The following is a 27,240-nucleotide window of genomic DNA, read 5'->3' on the forward strand; positions in this document are numbered from 1 at the left end:
CAGAGTAAAATTAAATGAGTGCTTGTATGATATAACATCCTCAGGGATAAATCATATGAAGGAAGTTAATCAGAGCCAGAACATAGAAGTTATGGCAATTTAAGGATTATAGAGATTGTGGTTTAGGATGGCCTTTGTATGCTGGATGAGGAGCAGCACAAAGGGCACTAGTGTGCATAATAGATGTCAAAGAAAAGATCCAAACTCAAATCTTAATAACAAAGAGTAGAATGCTACAAGAAAAGTGAGAAAGGGGTCTGCTGCATCCACTATGAGACCATATAAACATAAATATGGTCTGTAAATATGAGACAGATAAAGAAAAAAGTAGATTAGGGTATGATTTGGAAACCATGACAAGGCCGGTAGAGTAACAATGTCCATTTAGTTTGTGGCCCTTGTGTCTGGAGGAGCCTCAGCTCCCATGTTAGCTGCTGATTCTCACTTCAACTTGACTCTTCATTTGATTCTCCATTCATAATGCCTTTCCATACATTAGCAGGGACTGGCCTTATCTTCAAATTATTTTTGCCCTTATTCCAGTAGCTTCAAAAATGTTTGCCCATTTCTGAGGGTAAGAAAGACAGTTATTACATTGTGTTCCACAATGTGCCTGCACACACATACACACACACAAAAAAAAATAAAGAGATTCATGTAACAATTTTATGTACCTGTACTGTGTGATGCACTCCAATATTTTTTTATGGTGCTCTTTCATTCTATTTCTATTAATTTTTAAAAATATATGGTCTTGACCCATTAATGAGCAGTCATCTCAGATTATGCTTCCAGCATGTCTTCCACACCATTGTTAGCATTTCCCTGATCCTTCTCTTTCTCTCATCTTGGAAAATTCTTATGAGATCACATACTTTTATTCATTCAAACAATATATATTAATTCATTTACTATTATAGCTCAGCCACCACCTGAACTAGGTATGTAGAAAATCGTTATATTCTTCAAGGCATTCACAGTTTAGCATTGTAAAATGACATGGAATTCAATAAAAACAATATACAATCATAGACCTTACCATCTAAATTAAGTTCATGAAAGAAGATGTCATCTTCCTGTGTGGATGTTAAAATAGATGTTTCACAAAGCAAATACTTCAGGTATCCATGAATGAAGAGACAGATGTTTCCAGATGGAGATGGATTAAAAAATTTCAAATGGACCAATGGGAAAGATCCTGGCAGGAAGAAGTGTGTGTGTAAAGGTCATGAGTATGGAAACTATAAAGTGATGGTGAAGATACAAATCAACTTTAATGTCTTGGGGATCACTTTGGGTGAGGGAATGCTGCAATTAGAAGGGATGCTGGCAGGTCAGTCATGAAAGGTCAAGCCTTATTATGCTCAAGTCTATGGAAATTTGGCTTCCTTCTCCAGTGGAGAATTATTGGGAGTTTTAAGAAGAGGAGTTCAATGATCACATTTGTAATACAGAAAAAAATCTTTAGGTCAATGTGTATTTTGGTCTATATGAGTGTCAGATTGCAGTTGCTTGGAGGAAAGATAGGAACTGAAATTGGGCCATGGAATTGGTGACTGAAATGTGTGGAAAGAATGAGACATTTGAAAAGAAACAAAACATCAACCTCACCTCATGAACAGTGATAACCACTCATTTGCCAAAAGTAAGGATCTATGCTAAGGGTTCTACAATTACTAATAATGTCAAGTATTTTAGAGGGATGGATACCACTCACTATCCTCAATATATAGTGAAGGTATTCAGATTTATAATGCTCAGTTGCATGTTGATGTTCTAACAGCTAGTATGTTTTATACTCAATATACAAATCCAGATTTTTCTGATTCCAAAAGTTTTGCATTTATATAATTAAAAAAATTTTCTGTTGTTTTGTATTAAAGTCCCCAACATTTTTTTGTTCTTGTTATAGTACCTTTTGTGCATTATTGGTTGATTTCCTTTGCTCATTTTACTCTTTAGTGGTTCATTCTTTAAGGTGTTTTGATGGTGTAAAGAAATCACTTCTTTCATTTTTTGGATAGTTTTTTTCCCCCTCTTTTATTAGTTTTCTGTGGCCATTGAGGGGATATAACAGGATTTGGAATTCTTCCAGGATCAAGGATGCATCTTCTTTATCAGTCTCTTAGAGATGATCTGAGCTTTTGTATTTCCCTTTCCCTCATATCTCTGTTTTTGAGCAGTCTTTTTAAAACAAAAGGCACATGTCAAACCAAAATGAAGCCCTTTAGTGTATATGTCCATGGAAGGTTTACCAATTTAATGGGAAAGATTTTCTGAATGTGCCAGCTAGCCTTGTATTCACTCCTAAACAGTGTGATGGTGAGAGAAATATGACATCATCACAGACCCAACAGCCATCATCTTCAGAGCAGGAATACCTGGGATCATATCCCAAAGTGTGTGCTTTATAATTCAGAGTCTACAATTCAAATCTATTTTTGGAAATAAAGAATATATTCATTTCTATTTGTGGGAAGCTTTAGAAAACAAGTTAATAAGGTGAAGAAGTACAACACACTAAGGGACTCTATCCTGAAGTTCCCACAACCATGAGACTACCTCATTCTTAAACTTTCTCTGACATCATCTTCTATTACTCCTCCTCTTACTAATTTCACTGCCACACTGTTTTTCCATGTTGGACTTGAACATCTGAAATAAGCCCTTTCCTCAGGCCCTTGCCCTGGAATTTTCCTCAGCTAATCACACACTTTTCCAGGTTTCCATATGGCTCCTGATTTCTCATCTGGTAGGCCTCATTTGCTGGTTCTGGTCAACATGCAGCAAAAATATAGCACCCCTATTTCACTGTCTCCTTTAAGTTGGATTTTATTTTTATTTTAAAATTTCACTATCTGACATGTTATATGACTTTTATTTGCTTATATTCTTTCTCTGTCATCAGAATGTATGGTCTTTTTTTGTTTCAGCACTGTATTCCAAGTGCCTAGACATGACCTGGCATATAGCCAGCACTCAATAAACATTCCACAAGTGAATGAATGGATATTTCATAAAACTGAAGAATGCATGGAAGCTTGAAGAAAAGGCTGAGAGTGAGATAGGAAATCCTAATCAGAGTTGACATCAGAAACCCCCTTAGGAAGCAGATGCATAAACAAAATATAAATATTAATGTCTTGACTGAAAAAATAGAAATTACAGCAATTCTGCTAGGATAGTAATGCCTATTTGTATGAAAATTAGTGATTTTCTTTATTTTTTCTGGGTAGTCATGTCAACCACATGAAGACAGGAAATGAAACACAAATATCAGAATTTCTTCTCCTGGGATTATCAAAGGAAAAAGAAATGCAGCCCTTCCTCTTCATGCTATTCCTGTTCTTATATCTGGTCACCATCTTCGGGAACCTGCTCATCATCCTGGCCACCATTACTGACTCCCACCTCCACACACCCATGTACTTCTTCCTCTCCAACCTGTCCTTTATAGACATCTGTTTCACATCCACCACCATCCCCAAAGTGCTGCTGAATATCCAGATGCAGAGCAGAGTCATAACCTATGCAGGCTGCATCACCCAGATGTACTTTTTCACACTTTTTGTAGGATTGGATGACTGCCTTCTGACCGTGATGGCTTATGACCGTTTCATGGCCATCTGTCACCCCCTTCACTATACGGTTACTATGAACCCAAAGCTCTGTGTCCTGCTGGTTCTGGGATCATGGGTCATTATCGCTCTGCATTCCTTGATAGAAACAATAATGGTGCTGTGGCTCTCCTTTTGTACGCACTTGGAAATCCCACACTTTTTCTGTGAACTTAATCAGATGGTCCAACTTGCCTGTTCTGACACCTTCATCAATGACATAGTGATGTACTTTGCAGCTGGGGTTCTGGGTGGGGGCCCTCTGGCTGGAATCCTTTTTTCTTACTCTAAGATTGTTTCCTCCATACATGCAATCTCATCAGTTCGGGGGAAGTATAAAGCATTTTCCACCTGTGCATCTCACCTCTTAGTGGTCTCCTTATTTTATTGTACAAGCCTTGGAGTGTACCTTAGTTCTGCTGCTTCACACAGCACACATTCAAGTGTACCAGCCTCAGTGATGTACACTGTGGTCACACCCATGTTGAACCCCTTCATCTACAGTCTGAGGAACAAAGATATAAAAGGGGCTTTGATGAAATTCTTTGGAAGGGTGACATAAAAGGTGATATCAGTTTTTCCTGTGACTGAGGAAGTGACTGTGAATTCATAAACTATCCAAAAAAGACAGATCCAGAGATTGTGATTCTTTGGTCAGAATATGGAAGTAGAAACTTCCCCTTTCTATTTATTTCATAGAGTTTCAATATGCTTGATTTTTAGTTACTGTTTTTTCTTTATTTAAAAGGTCATGAGTCTACAGAATAATCATGTATAAAATACAGGATTTCCATATAACACCCCTCCACCAACACGTTGCATTGTTATGGAACATTTGTTACAAGTGATGATAGTAAAACTTTATAACTGTATTACTAATTAAATTCCATGATTTAATTTAGGTACCCTGTTTTGCAGTGTAGTTCCATGGGCTTCTTTTAAATATTTTATTCTGTTATGAAATACACAATCTAACATTTCCCCTTTTAGTCATATTCAGATATCTATTTCAGTTTTACTTGATTGCAATCACAATATCACCACCATCGATTACCAAAACACTTCTATTATTTCAAATAAGAACACTGTACATGTGAAGACTTAACTTCTTATTCCCTATCCCCACTCTTTCCCCTCATAACCTATATTCTAGATTCTGATTCTTTGAGTTTTCTTACCAGAGTATTTCAAACCAGTTAGATCATAAAGTGCTTGTGCTTTTGTCTGGCACATTTCACTCAACATGATGTATTCAAAATTAATTCATTTTGTTACATATATCAAGACTTCATCCTTTTTATGGCTGAATAATATTCCACTGAATGTATATACCACATTTTGTTTATCTACTCATAAGTTAATGTACACTTGGGTTGCTTCCATCTTTTGGCAATTTGTGAATAATGCTGCTATGAATATTGGCATACAAATATCTGTTCAAGAATCTGCTTTCAATTCTTTTGGGTATATACCTAGTAGTGGGATGGCTTGCTCATATGATAGTTCTATACTTAGATTTGTAGGGAACTGCCAAACTCTTCCACAGTGGATGTGCCATTTTACATTGCCTCCAGACCAGCAATGAATGCATATTCCTTTTTCTCTGCATTCTCTTCAACCCTTGCTATTTTCCATTTTTTGAATAGCAGCCATAATAATGTGTGTGAAATGGTATCTCATTGTGTTTTTATTTGCTTTTCCTGATGGTTAATGATGCTGAGCATCTTTCACTTGTATATTTTCTCTGGAGAGATGTCCAAGTTTTTTTTTTGGACATTGTAAAATTGGGGTTTGTCTTTTGTTAAACTGAAGGATTTCTTTATGTATATACTGGATATTAATGCTTTATCAGATATGTGGTTTCCAAATATTTTATTCCATTGTGTAGATTTTCCTTTTTACTTTCATGATAAAGTCCTTTGAGAAGCATTTTTTTTATTTTGATGAAGTCCCATTTATTTTTCTTTAGTTGCTTAAGTTTTGGCTGTAAAGTCTAAGAAACCATTGCCTAATGCAAAGTTCTGAAGATGCTTCCCTATGTTTTTTTCTAAGAGTCTGATAGTTCTGGCATGTCTATTTATGTCTTTGTTCCATTTTTAGTTGATTTTTCATATGTATTGTGAAGTCAGAGTCCTCATTCCTGTTTTTATTTTTATTTTTTGCAAATGGAGATTCAGTTTTCCCAGCAACATTTTTGAGGATACTATTCTTTCCCAATTGAGTGATCTTTGACACTGTGTCTAAAATCAGTTGGTCATAAATGTGAAGGATGATTTCTGAGCTCTCAATTCTAGTCTATTGGTCTATATATCTGTCCTTCTGCTATCTGTCCTTCTGCCTATATCATGCTGTTTTGATTATGAGACTTTGTAATAAAATTTAAGATTGAGAAGTGTGAGCCATCCAACATCAGGCTTCTTTTCCCTGATCACTTTAAGAATTCAGGTTCTCTTATCCTTTCAGATAAATTTTATGATTGACTTTTTCCATTTATAAAGAAAGTTCTTGAATTTTGATTCAACTTTCTTGTGTTGAATCCATAAATTGCCATGATAATATTGACATTTGAATGATATTTAGCTTTCCAATCAATGAATATCATATAACCTTCCATATATTTAGGTCTTCTTTAATCTCTTTTAGCAACGTTCTGTAGTTTTCTGTGTACATGTCCTTTATGTCTTTGATTAGATTTATTCCTAGATATTTGATTCTTTTAGTTTCTTTGTGAACTCCTTCCAATTGTTCAATGCTTGTGTATAGAAGCACTATTTATTTTTGGCTGTTGATCTTGTACACTGCCACTTAGCTGAATTCATTTATTAGCCTTAGGCGCTGTGTTGGGGGATTTTTCTGGATTTTCTGTATATAGAATCATATCATCTGCAAATAGTAAAAGTTTTACTTCTTTCTTTCCAATATGGATGCCTATATTTCTTTTTCTTTCCTCACTATTCTGGCAAGAACTTCCAATACAATACTGAATATCAGTGGTGACAGTGGGCATCCCTATCTTTTTCCTGGTTTTAGAGAGAAAGCTTTCACTCTTTCCCCAGTAAGTAGGATATTACCTAAGTATTTTTCATTTATGCCCTTTACCATGTTGAGGAAGTTTTCTTCTATTTCTAGTGCTCTGTTTCCATCCAGAAAGCATGTTGTATTTTATCAAATGCCTTTTCACCATCAATTTATATTATCATGTGTTTTTTTCCTTCATTCTGTTAATGTGGTGCATTAAATTAAGTGATTTTCTTTTTTTCCCCTTTAACTTTTTTTTATTATTGTGAAATACAATTTATATATACAGAAAAGCAATAACTTTCCAAGTACATTTTAACAAGTAGTTATTGAACAGACTTTGAAGTTTTGTGTGGGTTACAATTCCACAATTTTTCATTTATTCTTCTAGCTGCTCCAAGCTACTGGAGACCAACAAAAATATCAATGTAATGATTCAGCAGTCATACTCATTAGTTAAATCCTATTTTCTCTGTATATTTCTCCTTCTCTTTAAATAACACACACATATATAAGCAATAGATTTCAAAGTACATTGCAACAATTAGTTGTAGAACAGATTTCAGAGTTTAGTATAGGTTACAATTTCACACTTTTAAGTTTTTATTTCTAGCTACTCTAAGGTACTGGAGGCTAAAGGAAATATCAGTATAATGATTCAGCAATCATACTCATTTGTTAAATCTGACCTTCTCCACCATCACCTTTGGTCTTTCTCCCATGCTTTAGGGGTATTTGGGCTGTGCTCATTCTGACTTTGTTATGTTGGAAGGCACTGTCAATAATATGGGATGGGGGATGGAACTAGCTGATGTTCTATAAGGGCTGGCCCTTCAGCAGCTCAGGACTTAACTGGTCCAGGGACCCATCTCAAGGTTGTAGGTTTCTGGAAAGTTACCCTAATGCATGGAAGATTTGTAGAATCTTATGTAATGCCCTAAGTATTCTTTAGGATTGGCAAGAATGGTTTTGGTTGGGGTTTGGCAAGTTGTGATAGGTAGCAATGTCTAACTTCAGCATGCATGAGTGACCTCCAGTATAACCTCTCAATTCTATTTGAACTCTCTCAGTCATTGATACCTTATTTATTATACTTCTTTCCCCTCTTTTGGTCAGGATGGCCTTGTTGATCCCATGGTGCCAGAACCAGGCTCATCCCTGGGGGTCATCTCCCACACAAATTAAGCAATTTTTTAATATTGAACTCCCTTGCATACTAAGGATAAATCCCACTTGATAATGGTGTATATTTCTTTTAATATGCTGTTGGATTCAGTTTACTAGTATTTTGGTGAGGATATTTGCATCTATATTCATAAGAGATATCAGTCTGTAGTTTTATTTTCTTTGTGGTGTCTTTATCTGGCTTCTGTTGGAGGGTGATGTTGGCATATTACAATGAATTTAGGAACATTCATTCCTCTTCAATTTTTTTGTAAGAGTTTGATCACAATTGGAGTTAAGTCTTCTTGAATAATTGGCAGAATTCTCCTGGGATTTTATTTGTTGGGAGATTTTTGATGACTGTTTTAATCTCTTTACTAGTAATTGGTTTGTTAAGATCTACTATTTCTTCTTGATGCAGGAAGGCATGCAACTACTTGTATATACATTGTGTGTTTCCAAGGATTTGTTCATTTCACCTAGATTTTCTGATTTGGGGGAATACAGTTGTTCAAAGTATCCTCTTATAGTCCTTTTTAATTCAGTAGAGTAATTAATAATGTCCCCCTTTTCATTTCTTATTTTTGTTATTTGTATTTTCTCTCTTTTTTTCCTTGTAATCTAGCTAAAGGTTTGTCAAGTTCATTTGTGTTTTCAAAGAATCAATTTTTTCTTTTGTTGATTCTCCTATTTTTGTGTTTCATTTATCTCTGCTCTAAAATTTGTCAATTCCTTTCTTCTGTTTGCTTTGGGTTTAATTTGCTTTTCTTTTTCTAGGCCTTCCAGTTACAAGGTTAGGTCTCTGATTTGAAGTCTTTCTTTTTTATTTTTTAATGTAAGCATTTAGAAATATAAATGTTTCTCCCAGTACTGCTTTAATTGTATCCCATTAGTTTTGATATGCCATATTTGCATTGTCATTCACCTCAAGATATTTCCTAATTTCACTTCCAGTTTCCTCTTTAATCCATGTATTGTTTAAGAGTATGCTATTCAATTTTCAAGTATTTATGAATTTTCCTTTTCTTGCTTTGTTATTGATTTCTAGCTTCATATAACCATGTTCAGAGACTATACATTATATGATTTCAATTTTTAAAAAATTAATTTAGAATTGCTTTATGACCCAATATGTGGTCTATCCTGGAGATTCCATGTGCACTTGAGAAGAACGTGTATTTTGTTGTCTTTGGGTGCAATGTTCAACATATATCTGTTAGTTCTGGTTGGTTTAGTGTATCACACATGTCCCATACTTATTTATTGATCTTTTGACTAAATGTACAATCCATTATCAAGAGTCATGTGTTAAAGTATCCTACTATGAATGTGGAACCATCAATTTCTCCTTTCAAATCTGTCAGTATTTGCTTTCTATATTTGAGTCTCTTACTTTTATGTTCCTATATATTTATAATTGTTATATCTTCCTATTGAATTGTCTCCTCTGTCAGCATGTAGACTGTCCTTATCTTCACAATTGTTTTTCCTCAAATCTATTTTATCTGATATTAGTATAGTCACCTCAGCTCTCTTTTGGTTCTTCATTGCATGGTATATTTTTCCATCCTTTCACTTTCAACCTACTGGTATCTTTGACTTTAAGGTGAGTCTCTTGTAGACAGCTTACAGGTGAGCAATGGTTTTTTCCCTTCTGCTAATCTCTTCTTTTTGACTGGAGGTTTAATCCATTTGCATTTAATATCACCCTGATAATATAGGATTTTTTGTCTGCCATTTGGCTACTATCGTTTGTTAGTGTTATGCTTTCTTTTGTCCTTCACTTTCATTAATGCCTACTTTTATATTTATTTGCTTTCTTGTGTTGCACCATATCTATATTCCTTCTAATTTCTATCTGGGTATATTATTCATCAATTTTCATCATTCAAATCTAACGTCCTAAATATATAACAATTATATTTGGTTTGATACCAACTTAAATTCAATATCATGCACATATACTTTTCTTATACCCTTATGTCCTCCCAACATTTTTGGGGACTTGTTGCCTCTTATATTGTTGCATATTGTATGTTCCCAAACTTAGATTTGTCATTAATTTTCATGCATTTGCATTTTAGCATCTGTAGAAAGCAAGTCATGGAGTTACCTACCAAGAATACAACACAATAATGCTGGATTTTATAAATATCTTTGCTGTTAGTCTTTATTTATTTATTCTGCTTTGAACCACTGCCTAGTATCCTTTTGTTTCAGTATGAAGAACTCCCTTTAGTATTGCTTGTAGGGCAGGTCTGGTTGTGAGGAATTCCTTCAACTTTTTTTCATCTGAGAATGTCTTAATCTCTCCATCATTTCTGATAGAGTCTCAGTGGTTAAAAATTTCTTGAATGGCAGTTGTTTTTCTTCAACACCTTATTTCAATCCACTGTCTTCTTGCCTCCATGATTTCTGATGAGAAATGCACATTCAATCTAATTGGGACACCCTTGCATTTAACATGTTGCTTTTCTCTTGCAGCTCTCAGAACTCTCTCCTGTCCTTTACATTTAGTAGTGTAATAAGTATACAATGGGAAGTATTTTCTTTATGTTTATTCTGTTTGGTGTTCCTGGATGTGCTTATTCATGCCTTTTGCTTAGTTCAGGAAGTTCTCATTATATCGTTGACTACTCCTTCTGGCTCCTCTGTCTTTATTCTCCTTCTGGCACTCTCATAACATGCATATTGGTGAAATTGATGGTGTCTTAAAGTTGTTTCCCAATGACAAAGAAGAATCAAAGGTTCTCTCTTATTATGGAATTTTTAAGTAACATGTACTCTCACACTTTCCAAAAGCAGAGGATAAAAAAATTCCATTTCTCACATTCATAAGATTCCTCACATCCCTGAGATCATGGTTGAATATTAGGTAGAATGCAGTGCTAAAGTGCTAAGCATTCCTTACACTCATAGGGATTACACTTAATATCTAGTGTGCCTTTTCACATGTTCTAAAGGACTGAGGAAAAGTCCTTCAGTGAAGTTCTTCACATTCATAGATTTCCCTCCAGTCTGAGTTAAGGCATACACAAAAAGGTGTGAGAATGAAAGTCTTTCTACATTCATAGTTTGTGTCATATGATGTACACATGCATGTATATTAACTGAGACACATGTAATGAGCCAAGGCTTTTTCACATTCTTTACATTTTACAAGGCTTCTCTTCTATTTAAATACTTAAGATATGAGAAACAAGTGTTCTGGAAGTCCCTTAAAATCAGCTTACTCCACAGTGAATTAATTTATGTTCAATAAGTTTGAGAAAGTAGTGGATGCTTTATCACATGCTTTAAGCATAGGTTTCTCACAAGTGTGGATTCTTGAGCATTCAGTAAGGTATGAGAATTAAGGGCTTTCCCACATGTCTTATACCTGGCCTTGTTGCTCTATGATTGCTTAAATGCCAAATAAAGCATGTATATCAAGCAAAGCCTTTCTAACATTCTTTACATTCAAAGGTCCATTCTCCAGTGTGAGCTCTCATATGTACTGTAAGGCCAGATGAAATAGTGAAGGCTTTCTCACATTTTTACATCTATATGGCTTCTCTCCAGTGTTTTTTTTTGTGTTAATTAAGGTGAGAAGAATATCTAAAGGCCTTCCCATATTCCTTACATTCAAAAGATTTTTCTACACTATGAATCCTTAAATGTTGTATAAGAAGTGAGGATTGAATAAAGCTTTCCAAAATTGCTTACAATCATAGGGTTTTACTCCAGAATGAGTTTTCATATGGCTCTTAAAGCAAGAGGAATTACTAAAGGCTTTCCCACATTCCTTGCATTCATAAGGCTTCTCTCCAGTATGGGTTCTCAAATACAGTGAGGTGTGAAGAATTAGAAAAGGTTTCCCCATATTCCTTACATTCATAAAGGTTTTCTCCAGTATGAGTTCTTCCATGTTTTATAAGACCCAAAGAATTTTTGAAGGCTTTTCCACATTTATTACACTTATAGGGGTTTTCTCCTATGTGGACTTCATATGAACATTACGTTTTGAGAAATAAGAAAACTCTTGGCAACATTCCTTACAAACACAATGTCTCTCTCAGTAGGAAATCTATGTTTAGCAAGATCTTGGGGGAAAGGAAAAGGTTTCACAGATTTCCTAAATTCCATAGGCATCAGTACACTTTGTGTTCTTAAATGTTTTACAAGATATGAAGACTGATGAAAGTTTGCCCACATTCTTTATACTAATAAAGTTTTTCTCTAGTGTGAGTTTGCAGGTGTAGAAAAAGGCTTGTAGAATTTGTAAAAACTTTCCCCCATTCCTTATAAGCAGACAGCTTCTCTTCCCCATGCATTCTTACACATTCTTGAAGGTCTGTGAAAAAAGTTAAGCCTTTCCCATGGTTACTGCATTTATATGGTGTCTCCTGAGTGTGAATTTTATTGTGAACAAGAAGATGTGGAGTTTGGCTGAGGACTTTTCAACATTGATTATAATCATGAGGGTTCTTACCTATATGGAATTTTTTTGTGTGCAATAAGGATAGAGTTTTTCTGAACCTTTTTACACAGTGGTTATGCTCATAAATATTTTTTCTAACATAAGTTATGAGTCTTAAGGTATGAATGTTCACACAAGACTTTTTCACATCCATTACAATTAAACAATTCCTTTCCAATGTGTTTTCTCTCCATTTACAACACACTGGATGTTTTCCCCAGCAAAATATTCTGCAGAGGAGATGACCATTTGATAAGATGAATATTACATTCTACTGTAACCAGATTCTTAGACTTCTACAGCATCACATCTCTGTTCAGGTTTTTTTGAGTTTGATTCAGCAATGCCCATTCCTCCTAGGTGAAGTTCATGGTAACATCCTCAAAAGTTATTGAGTCCTGAGAATCATTTGTCAGCCACCCAGAAACCATTCTTTCTCTGATTTCCTCTTATGTAAACAAAGAAGGTATTGAGAAAGATGACCTCAGTTACCAGCAGGAATGCATGTCAACTTTTTTTAAGTGTGTGTGTGTGTTTTGGTGCATGGTCCAAAATCAAACCCAGGTCTTCCACATGGAAGATGAGAATTCTACCACTGAACCACCTGCGCACCCAATTATTCATGTCATTTCCCCATTTTCAAATGGTGTTGTTTGTCTTTTTTGCTGTTGAGTTGAAGGATTTCTTTATCTATTCTGATGTGAACCATTATCAGACATGTGATTTCCAAGTATTTTGTCCCTTTAAGTAGGTTGCTTTTTCACTATTTGAAAAAGTCCTTTGAAGCACTGAAGTATTCAACTTTGATGAGTTTCCTTTTATCCATGTTTTCCTTCATTGTTTGTTCAATGGGTGTAAAGTCTAAGAAATTACCACCTACAACTAGATCTTTGAGATGTCTGCTTATATTATCTTCTAGGAGTTTTGTGGCACTGGTTCTTATATTTCAAGCTTTGATCCATTTTGAAGTAATTTTTGTATAGTGTATGAGTTATGATCCTGTTTCATTCTTGTGTTAGTTTGCAAGCTGCCAGAATGCAATATAATGAAGCTGGAATGGCTTTTAAAAAGGGAAATTCAATAATTTACAAATTTACAGTTCTAAGGCATGAAAATATCCAAATTAAAGCATATGAGGAAAAATACCTTAATTCAAGAAAGGCTAATGGGTCTGGAACAGCTCTGTCAGCTGAGAAATCACATGGCTCACATCTACTGGTCCCTTACTCCTGGGCTCCATTGCTTTCAGCCTCCATTCCTGCAGGGCCTCCTCACTTTGCATCTCCAGGGCTGGCTTTCACCTATTGGCTCTCTTTGGCTCTTTCCAGGTTCTGATTTGCTTAACATTTCATGGCAACGTCTGTTGGGCTCCAAGTATCTCCAAATATCTGTCTCTCTGTTCTCCACATGTCCACATCTGTGTAAGCTGTGTTGTGAAGCTTCTGTTGGCTCTGAGGTTTTGGCTCTGTATTTCTCCAAAGTTTCCCCTTTTAAAGACTCTAGTAATATAATCAAAACATACCTAGGGTGGGTGGAGTCACATCTCCATCAAAGCAAAAGATTACACCCACAATTGGGCATGTCACTTCTTCATGGAGATAAATTAAAAATTCCAACCTATATTATTGAATCAGGTTTAAAAGAAATGGCCACCTACACAAGATGGAATCTGGATTAAAACATCTTTCTGGGGTATGTAATATTTTCAAACTGGCAGAGGAAGATAGTTAACCAGAGGAACCAGAGGAAGATAATTGATAGCCAAGATATTAACAATGTAACCACCGGGGATCAGTTCTATAAATCAGATGTGATCTCTGGTTTGGAACAAGAAGAGGAACTGTGGAGAGAAAGATTAGGATTTTTCCATGGCCAGAGTAAATGTGATCTACAGGAACCTATACTGCAATATTAGTAAGAGGATGGTAAATGAATAAGGAGGCCCTTGAAATAGCAGCTGAAGATTTCCTTAATTGAATGATATTGTCTGTGCTAGTGGAGAAGAAAGTGACCCTATAAAATAAGAACTGATATCCATGCACTACATTAGCAGGAAGGAAAACAACCACCATTCTGCCAAAGCAGATTTCACACACTGGAGAGAATCCCTTCCTATGTATAATTTGGGAGATTTCAATCAAAGCTCCACATACCTCAATATATGCCAACTCACAAGCTCTATGTTAGCAAACAATTTTAAAAAGGTCCTAGGTGACCCAATCTTGTAGTCAAGAAAAGCGTAGTCCCAATCTGTGGTAGTTAGATTCAGTTGTCAACTTGGCCAGGTGAAGGGGCCTAGTTTTGTTGCTGCAAACAAGAGCCAATTGTACATGAGCCTCATCTGTTGTTGATTATATCTGCAGTCAGCTAGGAGGCATGCCTGCTGCAATGAATGATGTTTGAGTTAATTGGCTGGTGCTTAAATGAGAGAGGGCAATGCAGCACAGCCCAAGCAGCTTGGCATATCTCATCTCAGCACTCACAGCTCAGCCTAGGCCTTTGGAGATGCAGAAAGGAACCACCCCAGGGAAAGTTGTTGGAACCCAGAGGCCTGGAGAGAAGTCCAGCAGAGATCACCTTGTGCCTTCCCACATAAGAAAGAACCTCAGATGAAAGTTAGCTGCCTTTCCTCTGAAGAACTAACAAAATAAATCCCCTTTTATTAAAAGCCAATCCATCTCTGGTGTGTTGCATTCCAGCAGCTAGCAAACTAGAACACACTCCAAGTAAATAATATGACTATAGTCTATGTAGGAAAGCCTTCAGCCAGTTTTCCAACCATAAATACATGAAAGAGTTTACATTGGAGAGAAGCCATATAAATGTAAGCTATGTAGGAAAATGTTCATTCATCTTTTTCCATTAGACAACATTAGAGAATTCACAATGAAAGGAATCACATAGGCATCTTCCATGTGGAAGAGCCTTCAGTCAATGTTCTCCCCTTAGATGATATAAGTGAACACACACTGGAAAGAAACAATATGAATGCCAGATATTTTGGAAACACTTCACTAATTATTGTAACCTTAGATGACACTAGAGTGATACTACATGAATAGCATGTATGTGGGAAACATTCTGTCAATATTTTGCCTCTAGATGACATGAGATAATCCATACTAAGAATGTTATGAATATGGAAGAGTCTTCAGCCACAGCTCTAACTTTCAAACAAATGAAAGAACCCACACAATATAAGTCAATGTAATTAATGTTTAAATGCTTATATTTACAATTTATCCTTAAACAACACGATCGTATTTAAAAGCTTAAAAAGTTTAGAAGGATATCAAACTTTTAAAAACAGATCAATACTTGATAATTCATACAAAATTAAAGCTGTTCCTCAAAATTCTATTATGTTGGTCAGTATTTATGTTTAATCCAACTCTAAATTTAATTATAATAACTGGGTTGAATCAGAAATAACTTAAAATGTTAACTGAAACCACATAACACAAGATTACATGCCATTATTGTTATATACTGTTAACATCTATGCACATAGCAATGATGAACAGAAGACAGATAACCAGCTAGTATGGGAGTAGTTTCTGCTAGTATATAAAATTCCCATTCAAAATGCCAGAATTTTCATAACTTAGAACAGAATTAAAATTAATTTAAATATTTTAAAAAATGGGCAGAAGCTTTGAATAAACATTTCTGCAAATAAGATATGCAAATGAAACAAAGCATATGAAAAGATGCTCAACATCATTAGCCATTAAGGAAATGTGAATCAAAAACTCAATGAGGCATCATTTCACACCCACTAGAACAACTACTGTTAAAAAAAAAACAGAAAAATTTAAAGCAGAATTTAAAAATTTTGGACAGGATGTCAGCAATTGGGGACACTCATTCATTGCTGGTGGGAAGGTAAAATTGTGCAGCCACTGTGGAAGAGAATTTGGCAGTACCTCAGAAAGTTCATGGTGAAATTATCAATGAACTGGAAATCTTCCTTTCAGGTATATACCCAAAAGGATTGAAAGTGAGGACTTGAACTAATATTTGCACACGATATTCTTGGTGACATTATTCACAACTGCCAAAAGATTGAAGCAATCCAAGTGTCCATCAACCTATGAATGGATAAAAAAATGTGGTCTATACATAGTATGGAACATTATTAACCTACAGAAAAGAGTGACGTTCTGATACATGGGTGAACCTGAAAGACATTGCGCTAATTGAAAATGCCAGACACGAAAGGACAAATGATGCATGATCTCACTGATATGAATTAGCTAGAATAAACAAACTCATGGAGTCAGAATATGGGTTACCAGGGAATGGGGTGAAGGTAGGTGATACAGAGTTAATCCTTAAAATTTACAGAGTTTCTATTTGGGAAAATGGAAAAGTTTTGGTAATTGTGGTGGTGATGGTAGCACATTTGGGAACTTAAGCGCTGAAATATATATTTGAATGTGATTAAAAGGGGAAATTAAAGGAGAAAATTGTCCTAAATTATACTGGGAGAAAAATAAAAAAATAATCCATGGAATTGCATGACACAAACAGTAAACCTTAAGTTACATGTCAGCAGGAACCATATTCATTGCATCCTGAAGAATGTCCTAAAGGAAATGATGGCTGAGGAGATGAAGTATCAAGGAAATGTGCTAATGAGGGGCATACAGGTAAATGTAGTAATGAGCAGCTGAAGTAAAGTTGTAAATATCCCTTCTGCTGTCCCTCGTTCTCTGCAATCTTGGCCTAGATGGGACTCAGTGGTTTTCTTTGGGATCCTATGTTTGGTGGGGAACCAATGCCCAACTCATTCCTTCTGTCTTGTCTAGGGACAGAGGATCACTCTGTACAACCAGCCAGGAAGTAATTTGCTGACAGGGAGACTTTCCTCTCAGAGGTACTATCCAGGTGGTTAGGCAGCCTAGCAGAGGCTGCAGGAAAGCATCAGGAGAGTTGAAGCCAATGATTTTTATCTGAGGTCAAATGAGAATCAATACAGCATAGTCTAGAGCTGAGCGATCATCCAGTTTGTTTGGCATTAATAAATTAATGTCTTATTAACAATATATTTAAATTTTGTTTCTGTATAAATGCACAGATATTCAGAAACTTCTGTGACAATACACAGGTGAAAATCCAGCATAATCTCTGCTTTCTTGGATCTTACATTTAACAAGATGGGTTAGAGTACAATGAAATAAGTTCAAGTTAAATAATGTGTTCATCAATACATCATAAAAAGAAAGATACACCAGAGTACTAGATAGTCATGGTAAGTGGAGATTTTTATAGAGAATGTTCTGAGAGATAGACCTCCCTCTCCAAGATGTTTGAAGCTGGTGAAACTTTGACCCAGATTGTCTGCATTTATAGTTTCTAATACTAATTTTGTTGTCTCAAACTGATTCAAAGGTGGATAAAATACTCCACCTCTTCATGGAGCTTTACAGCTGTATTTCCAAAAGGTATGTGTCATGGTCAAGTTCATGTGTCAAGTTGGCCAAGTGGTGGTACCTGTTTGTCTGGTTGGGCAAGTGCTGGCCTGTCTGCTGCAATGAGGATATTTCATAGAATTAATATTAGGGCCATTAGTCCAGTCAGTTTACCACAAATATAAAAATCAATACATTGGACACTTTATTGTGATATTTCAAGGGCTAAGTCTTGAAGGCTGACCTTTTCCAGCTCTGTCCTCAGCAATTGAATGGATTTTTGGGAGAAGAACATGAAAGTTAAAGTATATGTTTAATGGGAAGATATGGAATTCTACTCCAGAACCTCAGGACTCACTCAGATATAAATATTCCCTACCTCTCCCTCATCTTCAGCTCACTATTGCTAGACTAAGAAGAATTTTTTTTTTCATTACAGATACCTCACTGAGTCCAGGGAACTCATGTCTGTCTCATGGATTACCAGAGCTAGAGACTTCTTACTTCTCTGATCCTATCTTGATACCCTCAAATCAACATTTCAATTACTTTGATTTACTTGCTTTTTAATATATTCATTAATTTTTCCAATCTATACTGATAGCTGGAGGTGATGGGTCCTATTTGGAGATGAGGCATTTCAAATGCAAATAGACAACAGCTAATTAGAAATTAGAAAAAGAAGAAACTTTTAAGGCATTAGATCCATTCTTTTGGAAGGACATGTTCCTTTCCTAAATGTGAGGATTGAACTGAGAAGAGGTGATTCACCAGAGATGGCATCTCTGTACAGTACATGGTTCTCAACAGAAATGATTTGAAGTGACGTTGCAGTATCTTGGCAATCTTTCTGTGCATTTAAACATGGGTTTCATGGCCACTTTTTCCTAAGTTATGCAGCAAATACATTTCTTCTATATGAGATTTCCTTATGGCAGAATGAATTCGGACTACTATTCCACCATATACAAAAATTAATTCTAAATGGACCAAGGACCTAGCCATATGAGTTAAAGCTTTATATTCTTAGAAGAAAATAGAGGGAGAAACCTTCATAGACTTGGCTATGGCAGTAGATTGTCACAAGCAATAGAATAATAAGTAGAGAATTATTTCATCAAAATTAAAATCCTTTGAATGGTGGTGCGATGGTGGCTCAACGGCGGAATTCTCACCTGCCATGCCAGAGACCCTGGTTCGATTTCTGGAGCCTGCCCATGCAAAAAAAAATCCTTTGAAGGTTGCAAGATATTGAGAAAGTGAAAAGACAACTACTGAGTAGGATAAAATAATTGTAAGTATATATCTTAAATATCCAGAATACATAAAGAATTGATGAAACTGAATAAGAAAAAGACAACTCAAATTAAAAATTACAAAGAACCAAAATTGACATTTATCTAAAGATATACAAATGGCCAGAGGACACATTAAAAGATGCTCAACATCATTCATTGGTCATCAGGGAAATTAAAAAAAAAACACAAATACAATAACACTAAACATATAGTACAATGCCTGTGCTAGATTGAAAGGATGTATGGATCCTAGAAAAGCCATGTTTTAGTCAAAATCCCATTTTATAAAGGCAGAATAATCCCTATTCAATACTATATGCTTGAAACTGTAATCAGATCATCTCCCTGGAGATGTGATTTAATCAAGTGTGGTTGTTAAGATGGATTAGGTGACGCTATGTCTCCACCCATTTTGGTGGTCTTGACAAGTTTCTGGAGTCCTATAAGAGGAAACATTTTGGGGAATGAAAGAGATTGAGAGAGAGCAGAGCAGAATGACATAGCCACGAGAAGCAGAATCCACCAGCTAGCGACCTTTGGAGATGAAGAAGGAAGATGCCTCCCAGGCAGAGTCATGAAACAGGAAGCCAGGAGAAGCAGCTAGCAGATGATGCCGTGTTTGCCATGTGCCCTTCCAGATGAGAGAGAAACCCTGACTGTGCTCACCATGTGCCTTTCCAGATGAGAGAGAAACTCTGACTGTGTTCACTATGTGCCTTCTCACTTGAGAGAGAAACCCTGAACTTCATCGGCCTTCTTGAATCAAGGTATCTTTACCTGGATGCCTTAGATTGGACATTTCTATAGACTTGCTTTAACTGGGACATTGTCTTAGCTTTAGAACTGTATACTAGCAACGTATTAAATTTCCCTTTTAAAAAGCCATTCCATTTCTAGTATATTACATTCTGGCAGCTAGCAAACTAAAACAATGCCTATAATAAAAAGGAAAAAATAAATATTGAAGAAGATGCATATAAATTGGAAGCTTGAGTATTGTTGAGGGTAGATTAGCAGATGACTGACCTATCCAACTTCTTGGTATATACCCAATGAAACAGAAAGCAGAGACTGGAACAGACATCTGTACACCAATGTACATGGCAGTATTATTCATAATCACCAAAAGGTGGAAGCAACCCAAACATTCATCAACAGATGATAGGATAAAAAATGTGGTATTTACATTTTATGAAATATTTTTTAGCTACAAGAAGGAATGAAGTTACAATTCATGCCAGAGCATTATAAACTTTGGAGACATCATGTTGAATGAATTAAGGTAGAGATAAAAGGCTAAATATTGTATGATCCTGTTTATATGAGATACCTAGAAACATCAAATTTACAAAGAAAGATAGTAGATTATAGGTTGCCAAGGACTGGAGGTAAGGGGAAAAGGGAGTTGTTGTTTGATGGGTGTGGAGTTACTGTTGGAGGTGATGAAAACATTTAGGAAAGGATATTGGTGATAACAGTACAATATAGTGTACATAATTATCACCAGTGAAATATACGCATTCTCTTTGATTGTCGAGCAGAGTTTAGTTCCTTTTAACACACAGTAGAAATGGCCACAACAAAATTAAATCCATAGTTTACATGTCCATAGGAAGTTTGACATTGGAATTCCTAGCTACCATTTCTAAATAGCTTGGGAAAAAAACTGATGTCATAAGCTTGCTTTGCATTCACTCCTGACCAAATCATTGTGGCTGTGGGTAAGAAAAGCATGGTATCATCTTGCACCAGGAGGCCATTTTACGCTCTTATACACTTTTCACATGTGCCTGTGTACTTTTGTGATTATGAGTCATAAAGTGTCCCTGAAGAGAAATAAATGAACTCATAAATTCCAGTAGACGTGGCCTGTAATAGGGTCTGGATGCAAAGATATAGACGGAAACAGCAGTGGCTCCATTTATTCTATTGGATGGCTTTGCAGCCAAATTAATGAAGTGGAAGAGGTGCAAGACGTGCATAAGCAACCCCCTGAATCTTGAAGTTTCACCATAAGTGTGACCAGCTCATCTTCAATCATCTCTGATATCAGTTCTCATCACTCTTCCTCTTCCTTATCCCATCATCACATGGGCTTCCTTGTTGGCCTTGAATCCTGAAACCAGCCTTTTCCTTAGGGCCTTAATCATGGACATCCCATCTGCTGGGAACTCATTTTCTCTGATTTTCTTCTGGCTCCAACCTTATCTTCCTTGAGCTTTTCTTTTTCTTCAAATGTCATTGATTTACTGGCTTCACCTTGATACCCAGCAAAACATAGCATGTCCTATTGACTCCCTCCTTTTTACCTTATTTCTTTCCTTTTTAACTGTTGTCACCATTTGATATATTATGTTATTATTTTATGTTGTATTTTTCTCTATCAATAAATTGTAGGCATTTTTGTTTCACACTGTATATCCTTTGCCTAGACAGCGTCTGGCACATAGTTGGCACTCCATATAAATTCTTCAAATGAATGAATGAATTTCTCCTGAAAACCTTAGAATACATGACTATTTTAGTAATATCAGGAAAGTGGGCTGAGAAAGGCCATAGGATTCACCTTAAGGGGAGCAGTCCCATAAAAAATATGGAAACTAATTGCTTGAATCCAAAATATATGATTGTTTAGAAATGAGATGCAATTTTTTTCTGTTTTGTTGTAGTAGTACCTATGTTATGGAACCAGGAAATGATACATGAATATCAGAATATCTTCTCCTGGGATTTGCAGAAGAACCAGAAGTACATTCATTTATTTTTTGACTGCCCCTCTTCATATATAAGGTCACCTTCATAGGGAATCTGCTCATTATCCTGACAACCATCACTGATTCCCATCTCCACATGGCCATGTGCTTTGTTCTCCCCAACCTGTCCCTTTGTGGCTTCTATTTTATCTCTACCTCTGACCCACAGACGTTGCTGAACAAGAAGACTACAGTGAAAAGCGATAACCTATGGAGGCTGCTTTTCCAGCATGTCCTTGTTCTTACACTTTGAAGGACTGGAGGACTTCTTATTGGGTGTAATGGCCTATAACCATTTCATGGCCATCTGTCACTCCCTGCACTACCAGTCACCATGAACCCCGGCTCTGTGTCCTGCTGATTCTGGGATCCTTGATTATGAGTTCCCTGCATTCCTTGTTTCACAGCTTAATGTTGATGTGACTGTCTTTTTGTAAACATGGAAATTCACCACTTTTTCTGTGAACTTAATCGATGGTTAAGTGCTGATAGCTGTTCTGGTACCATCATTAAATACATAGCAATGTATTTTGGAGCTAAGGTTCTGGATAGGTGTCCCTCTATTGGGATATTTTTCTCTTACAATCTTATTGAGATTGCTTCTACCAGACATGTAATATCATGAGTTCAGGGGAAATTTAAAGCATTTTTCACCTGTGCATCTCACCTCTCATTGGTTTCCTTATTTTTTTGTATGAGTCTAGGGGTATGCCTTAGATGTAATACTTCACACAACACACATGAAGTGTAAGAGCGTTCGTGCTGTACAATGTTGTCATATAAATGTTGAATCTGTTTGTCTATAGTTTGAAGAATAAAGACATAAAGGAGACTCTGAAAAGTGGGGACTCTTAGAGGGGAAGCCATATAAGTGTCATTTGTACTGGGGTTGAGATAGGGCACTTGACTGTAGAACTCAAAGATCAGAGTTCTTAATTATTAGAAGACTTCATGGACCTAGAACTTACCTTAATATGAGCTATGACCTTAAATATGATGAAGTAAAATTTAAAATCATACATTATGTGGCCATATTCTTTTGATGATTTATATCTGTTCATTTAACTAGGAAATCTTTGTTTCTTTGCAGAAGAGAATTTATGTTTTGTAATGAAGAACTAGATTTCCTAATCTTTTTTATGTCGATGGATAACAAACATGACATTTTCCATTGCTCTAAACAAAATATCTGCCCCTTTTCTACATTGTCATAAACTTTAAAGTGTTCTTGTATGAAAATATATGTCTTTTCTCTATTATCCAATTTTTTTCACCTATTTGTTCAAAAGTCCCTTCAATCACTATTACAAAGTATGGTTACACAAGAGCTTGAAATCATGCTCAAAATGCTTCCTGGAGTATTTGGATTCAAGGTCATGATTTATTACTGAACAAACATGCATTTCCTTCCAATATCTCTTAGCTTCCTGCAAGGGAATCTCAGTGGTAGTCATTTTTAAAATACTGCTGTCTAAAATATAATAGAGTGTTGTATTCAAGTTTCTGAGGGTATACCAAAAAAATAAGAACTAACCAAGTATTCTGAACGTTCTCAGTTCTTTTCACTTTGATTATTTTGTCAATTAGTAATTGCTGCATAACAAATTGTCTTAAAGTAAGTTTATGATAACCCTTTAATTACTGCTGTGAAGCCTATGTTGTGGAGACATTTGGATCACTGCAATGCCACTCATTGCAGTGAGTCAACTATGGAGGCTCTGCTGGTTTAGGTTGTGTTCCTTCACATATTTGGGATTAGGTGGCTAACTGCTGGTCTAGGCTACAACTTGACTGAGATAAAGGCATCTTCTCTACATGTTCTCTCATCTTAAAACAGGTTAGCCTGGAATTGTACACAAAACTGAGATAGAGATCCAAGGGCGAGTAGTAGAAAAATGCTGAGGTCTCTTGAGGCAGAATGTCATTTCCACCATAGTTTCTTAGACAAAGCAAATTAAACTCTTTAAGCCCAGCTCAGGATCAAAGGTAGGTATATATATGCTCCACCTCTTGATAGGGAGGACTACACTGCCAGATTGAAAAGATGAGGATTCAGAGAACAGTAAAAAAATAGGGCCATCTCTGAAAGCAATCTACCCCAATAAATTATTTCAGTAATTCAGTTCAATAAGGTTTTATTGTGATCTTTCAAAACCCAAGCCTTGAATGATAATGGGTTCCACTTTTGCCCTCAGCAATATTGTTAAATTCTTGGAGAAGAGAATTAGAGTTATACTATGTATTTCATAAGCTGCTCTGGAATTTCTGCTCTGAACCTCATGGCTTCTTCAAATATAAATATTCCTTCCTTGTCCCTCATCTCCAGATCAGTGTTTTTTTTTTTTTTTTTTTGCTAAGAAATAAACCCTTTACCTTGTTGATATCTCTTCAAGTGCAAGGACATCTTTTCTAACTCATTTATTAATGCAATACAAGACCTCTTATTTCACTGGTGAAATGTTGATGATCCCGGAAGTGCCATGGGAAGCAATATGGAGGGAAGGACAGGTTTACCTGCAGTAACTCAGTAACTCCAGAAACACAGAGGTAAGCATGTGATGGACAAGCTCCGAATAGAAAATTCTCCAACGGATAACCATGGTGTGTCCGTTGGTCTTTATTTCTGTTCATTCTCTTAGCCATGTGCTCCCCCAAATTGCCACATGCACCCATTTGAAGCTATTATGTGCCCCAGAAAAGCCTTTAGTCCTCATTCAATATTGCTGTGTGGAATATTTTTTTATTGTTTCCACGGAGATGTGACCCACCCAATTGTGAGTGGTAACTTTTGATGAGATGGTTTCCATAGAAATGTGTCGCCATTCATTCAAGGTGGGGTTGCTTACTGGAGCCCTTTAAGGGAAAACCATTTTAGAAAAAGCTTTGGAGCTGAGAGAGCTGTACAGCCAGAGATCTTTGGAGATGCAGAAGGAGAACACTCCCAGGGAATCCTTATAAAGTAAGAATCCAGGAGAGAAAGGCACATGTTGTTCTGTGCCTTTCCAGTTGACAGAAGTGTTCTGGACCCACTGACCTTTCTTGAATCAAGGTATCTTTCCATGGGTGCCTTACTTTGGACATTTTCATGGACTTAGAACTGTAAACTTGCAACTTAATAAATTCCCCTTTTTAAAAGCTGTTCTGATTCTAGTATATCACATTCTGGCAGCTTTAGCAAACTAAAACACCACACTTAACCTCAATTTCTGGGTGTTCTCTATTAACAAAACTGGTGATTTCCTTTTCTAGGTCTGATCTTTGTTTTGCCTTCAGTTTGCACCCCTATGTCATTTATTATTCTTCACTATTCACCAAAAGTTAAATGCACCCCAATTATCCAGCAACTGATGAATGAATAAACAAAATGTAGTATATACATGGTATGGAATGTTATTGACCCATTAAAATTGAAGTTTTTGTATATGCTACATGGGTGAAACTTTAAGATATGCTGAGTGGGGGTGGGCCACAGTGGCTCAGCAGGCAAGAATGCTTTCCTGCCATGCCAGAGGACCTGGGTTCAATTCCCGGTGCCTGCCCATGTAAAACAAACAAACAAACAAAAAGATATGCTGAGTGAGATGATCTAAACAAAAAAAGACAAATATTTTATGATCTGGCTTCTATGAAATACCATATAGTAAGCAAATTAATAGAGATAAATAGATTACAGGATATAGGGGTCAGGTGCAAGGGCAATAAAAGATATTGCTTAAAGGATTTAGAGGTTTTGTTTGAGGTGATGAAAAACTTTATATAAAGGATATTGGTGATGGTAGCACAATATAGTGAATGTAATTATTACCAGTGAATTGCACATTTGATTGTGCTAAAAAATGTGAAATATTGAATTGTATTCATATTACTACCATAAAAATAAACATATATATTTTTTTTGATTTTTTAATTTCTAGCTTAAATGAATAGAAATATTAATAAATGTATTAAGCAAATGGATTGAGCATCATCCAAGTATATGGGGGTAAAATGAAATGAAACATCCCTTAAAAGTTGGTAGACACTGACCATGTTTCTTTAAAAACCTAAATACACTTCTTATAATTAAACATTTTATAACTGAGGGACTATATAACAGGTCTTAATTTGTTTTACAAGCATGGCATTCCTAGTTGCTTTGACAAAGTATCACCAAGCAAAGGATTGCAGTGTCCATGGTTTTATGTCAAATGAACACAGTTCTCCACTTGATTGAAGAGAATAGAAAATTTCTGGAGGCAATGAAAAGAACTGTATTCTCACCGAAAATCAGTGCTTTGGAGATGCAAGGGACCTAGCCTTCAGTCTTCAGATTTCTCAGTCTTAGACCTTAGAGAAAGTTTATTTTGAAGGATTGAATAAGCTTTGATGTGGTTAGATGCATGGACTGGAGAAATGATCTTGGAGGGCAAATAATAAAATATGGATTCATTTTTCTCAGAACCTGTCTCTTGGGAACAATCAGCAGGAAATTTTTCTCTGTTCGGATTAGTTTCCCAAAGGTATAGATAGATCAGCGGTTGAAATAAAAAGAGAAATATGTGCCTAAGGAACAGCTATATGGAAGCTGCAAATATCTCCTCTGTGTCTTTCCCTTGTCTTGTGCAACTTCTGCTAGAAGGGACATGGTTGTTTCTTTGGACTCTTGACTCTGTCTGGGGGGACTGATGCGTGACTCCTTATTACACTCTTGTCTGGGAACACAGTCTCCATCGTCAAACACCGAGGGAAGAATTAAGACTTCCACCTGGAACTTTTTCTCCAAGAAACCATCCAGGTGAGTCAGAGAGACAAGTAGATATTGCAGGAAGAGGTCAGGTTGAATGGGAACTGAGAGCTTTTATCTGAGGTCATCTGGGTGCTAACTATGTCTAGCCCAGGACTGAGAGATATCCTTGTTTGTTTTCCTACTTGCTTAATTAATTAATGCATTTTATATTTACTATAGTTTCAAAAAGGAAGATTCCATTGAATTCAGCAACGTAGTGGGTCATTATTAACAATTAAGTAATGGGAATGAAAGCCCAGTTAGAGTGGGAAATGTGAGTAATGAAGTGAATCTAGGAAAAGCAGATCTGTCCAAAGAGCATTGTAATTAGCAGTAGGGAAAATTGGGGTGGTGGCAGTGGAGGTATGTGCAGTGAAGTAAATGCATTTCTTTTTTATTTTCAAGACAAGGTATCTTGATCGTGCTTTTGTATTGATGGGAAATTTCCAGTCCAATGCAGGTAGATGCTATGTTGAAACATCAGTATATGAGACATTTATTTTTTCAAATTTACTATTCACATGAAAAATTATAATTTTTGAATTGGTGAAATAAGGTATACTAAAACTTTTACTTGACAATTATTACTATATCGGCAAGGTTATATGACATAAATATTTGTTTCTTTGTTAGTCATTCACTTTATACATTGCATATTGTTTGTTTAGGCTTTTACTTTTGTAAACTTGGAGTTGAGAGTTTTTTGTTTTTGTTTTGTTTTGTTTTGCATGGGCAGGCACCGGGAATCAAAC

At 36.0% G+C, this 27,240-nt stretch overlaps 1 protein-coding gene and 1 pseudogene across 1 annotated transcript; one reads left to right on the plus strand and one right to left on the minus strand.

Moving 5' to 3' along the window:
* Positions 1-3,249: 3,249 nt before the first annotated feature.
* Positions 3,250-4,179, plus strand: LOC143649677 (olfactory receptor 7A17-like). The gene has a single exon (XM_077119611.1). The coding sequence runs from the start codon at positions 3,250-3,252 to the stop codon at positions 4,177-4,179; it is 930 nt and encodes a 309-aa protein (XP_076975726.1).
* An 8,273-nt stretch (positions 4,180-12,452) lies between these two features.
* Positions 12,453-12,689, minus strand: LOC143649678 (zinc finger protein 559-like; annotated as a pseudogene).
* Positions 12,690-27,240: the final 14,551 nt, after the last annotated feature.

The sequence above is a fragment of the Tamandua tetradactyla genome, chromosome 11 (genome assembly GCF_023851605.1).
Source record: "Tamandua tetradactyla isolate mTamTet1 chromosome 11, mTamTet1.pri, whole genome shotgun sequence".
In the NCBI taxonomy this organism is placed as follows: Eukaryota; Metazoa; Chordata; class Mammalia; order Pilosa; family Myrmecophagidae; genus Tamandua; species Tamandua tetradactyla.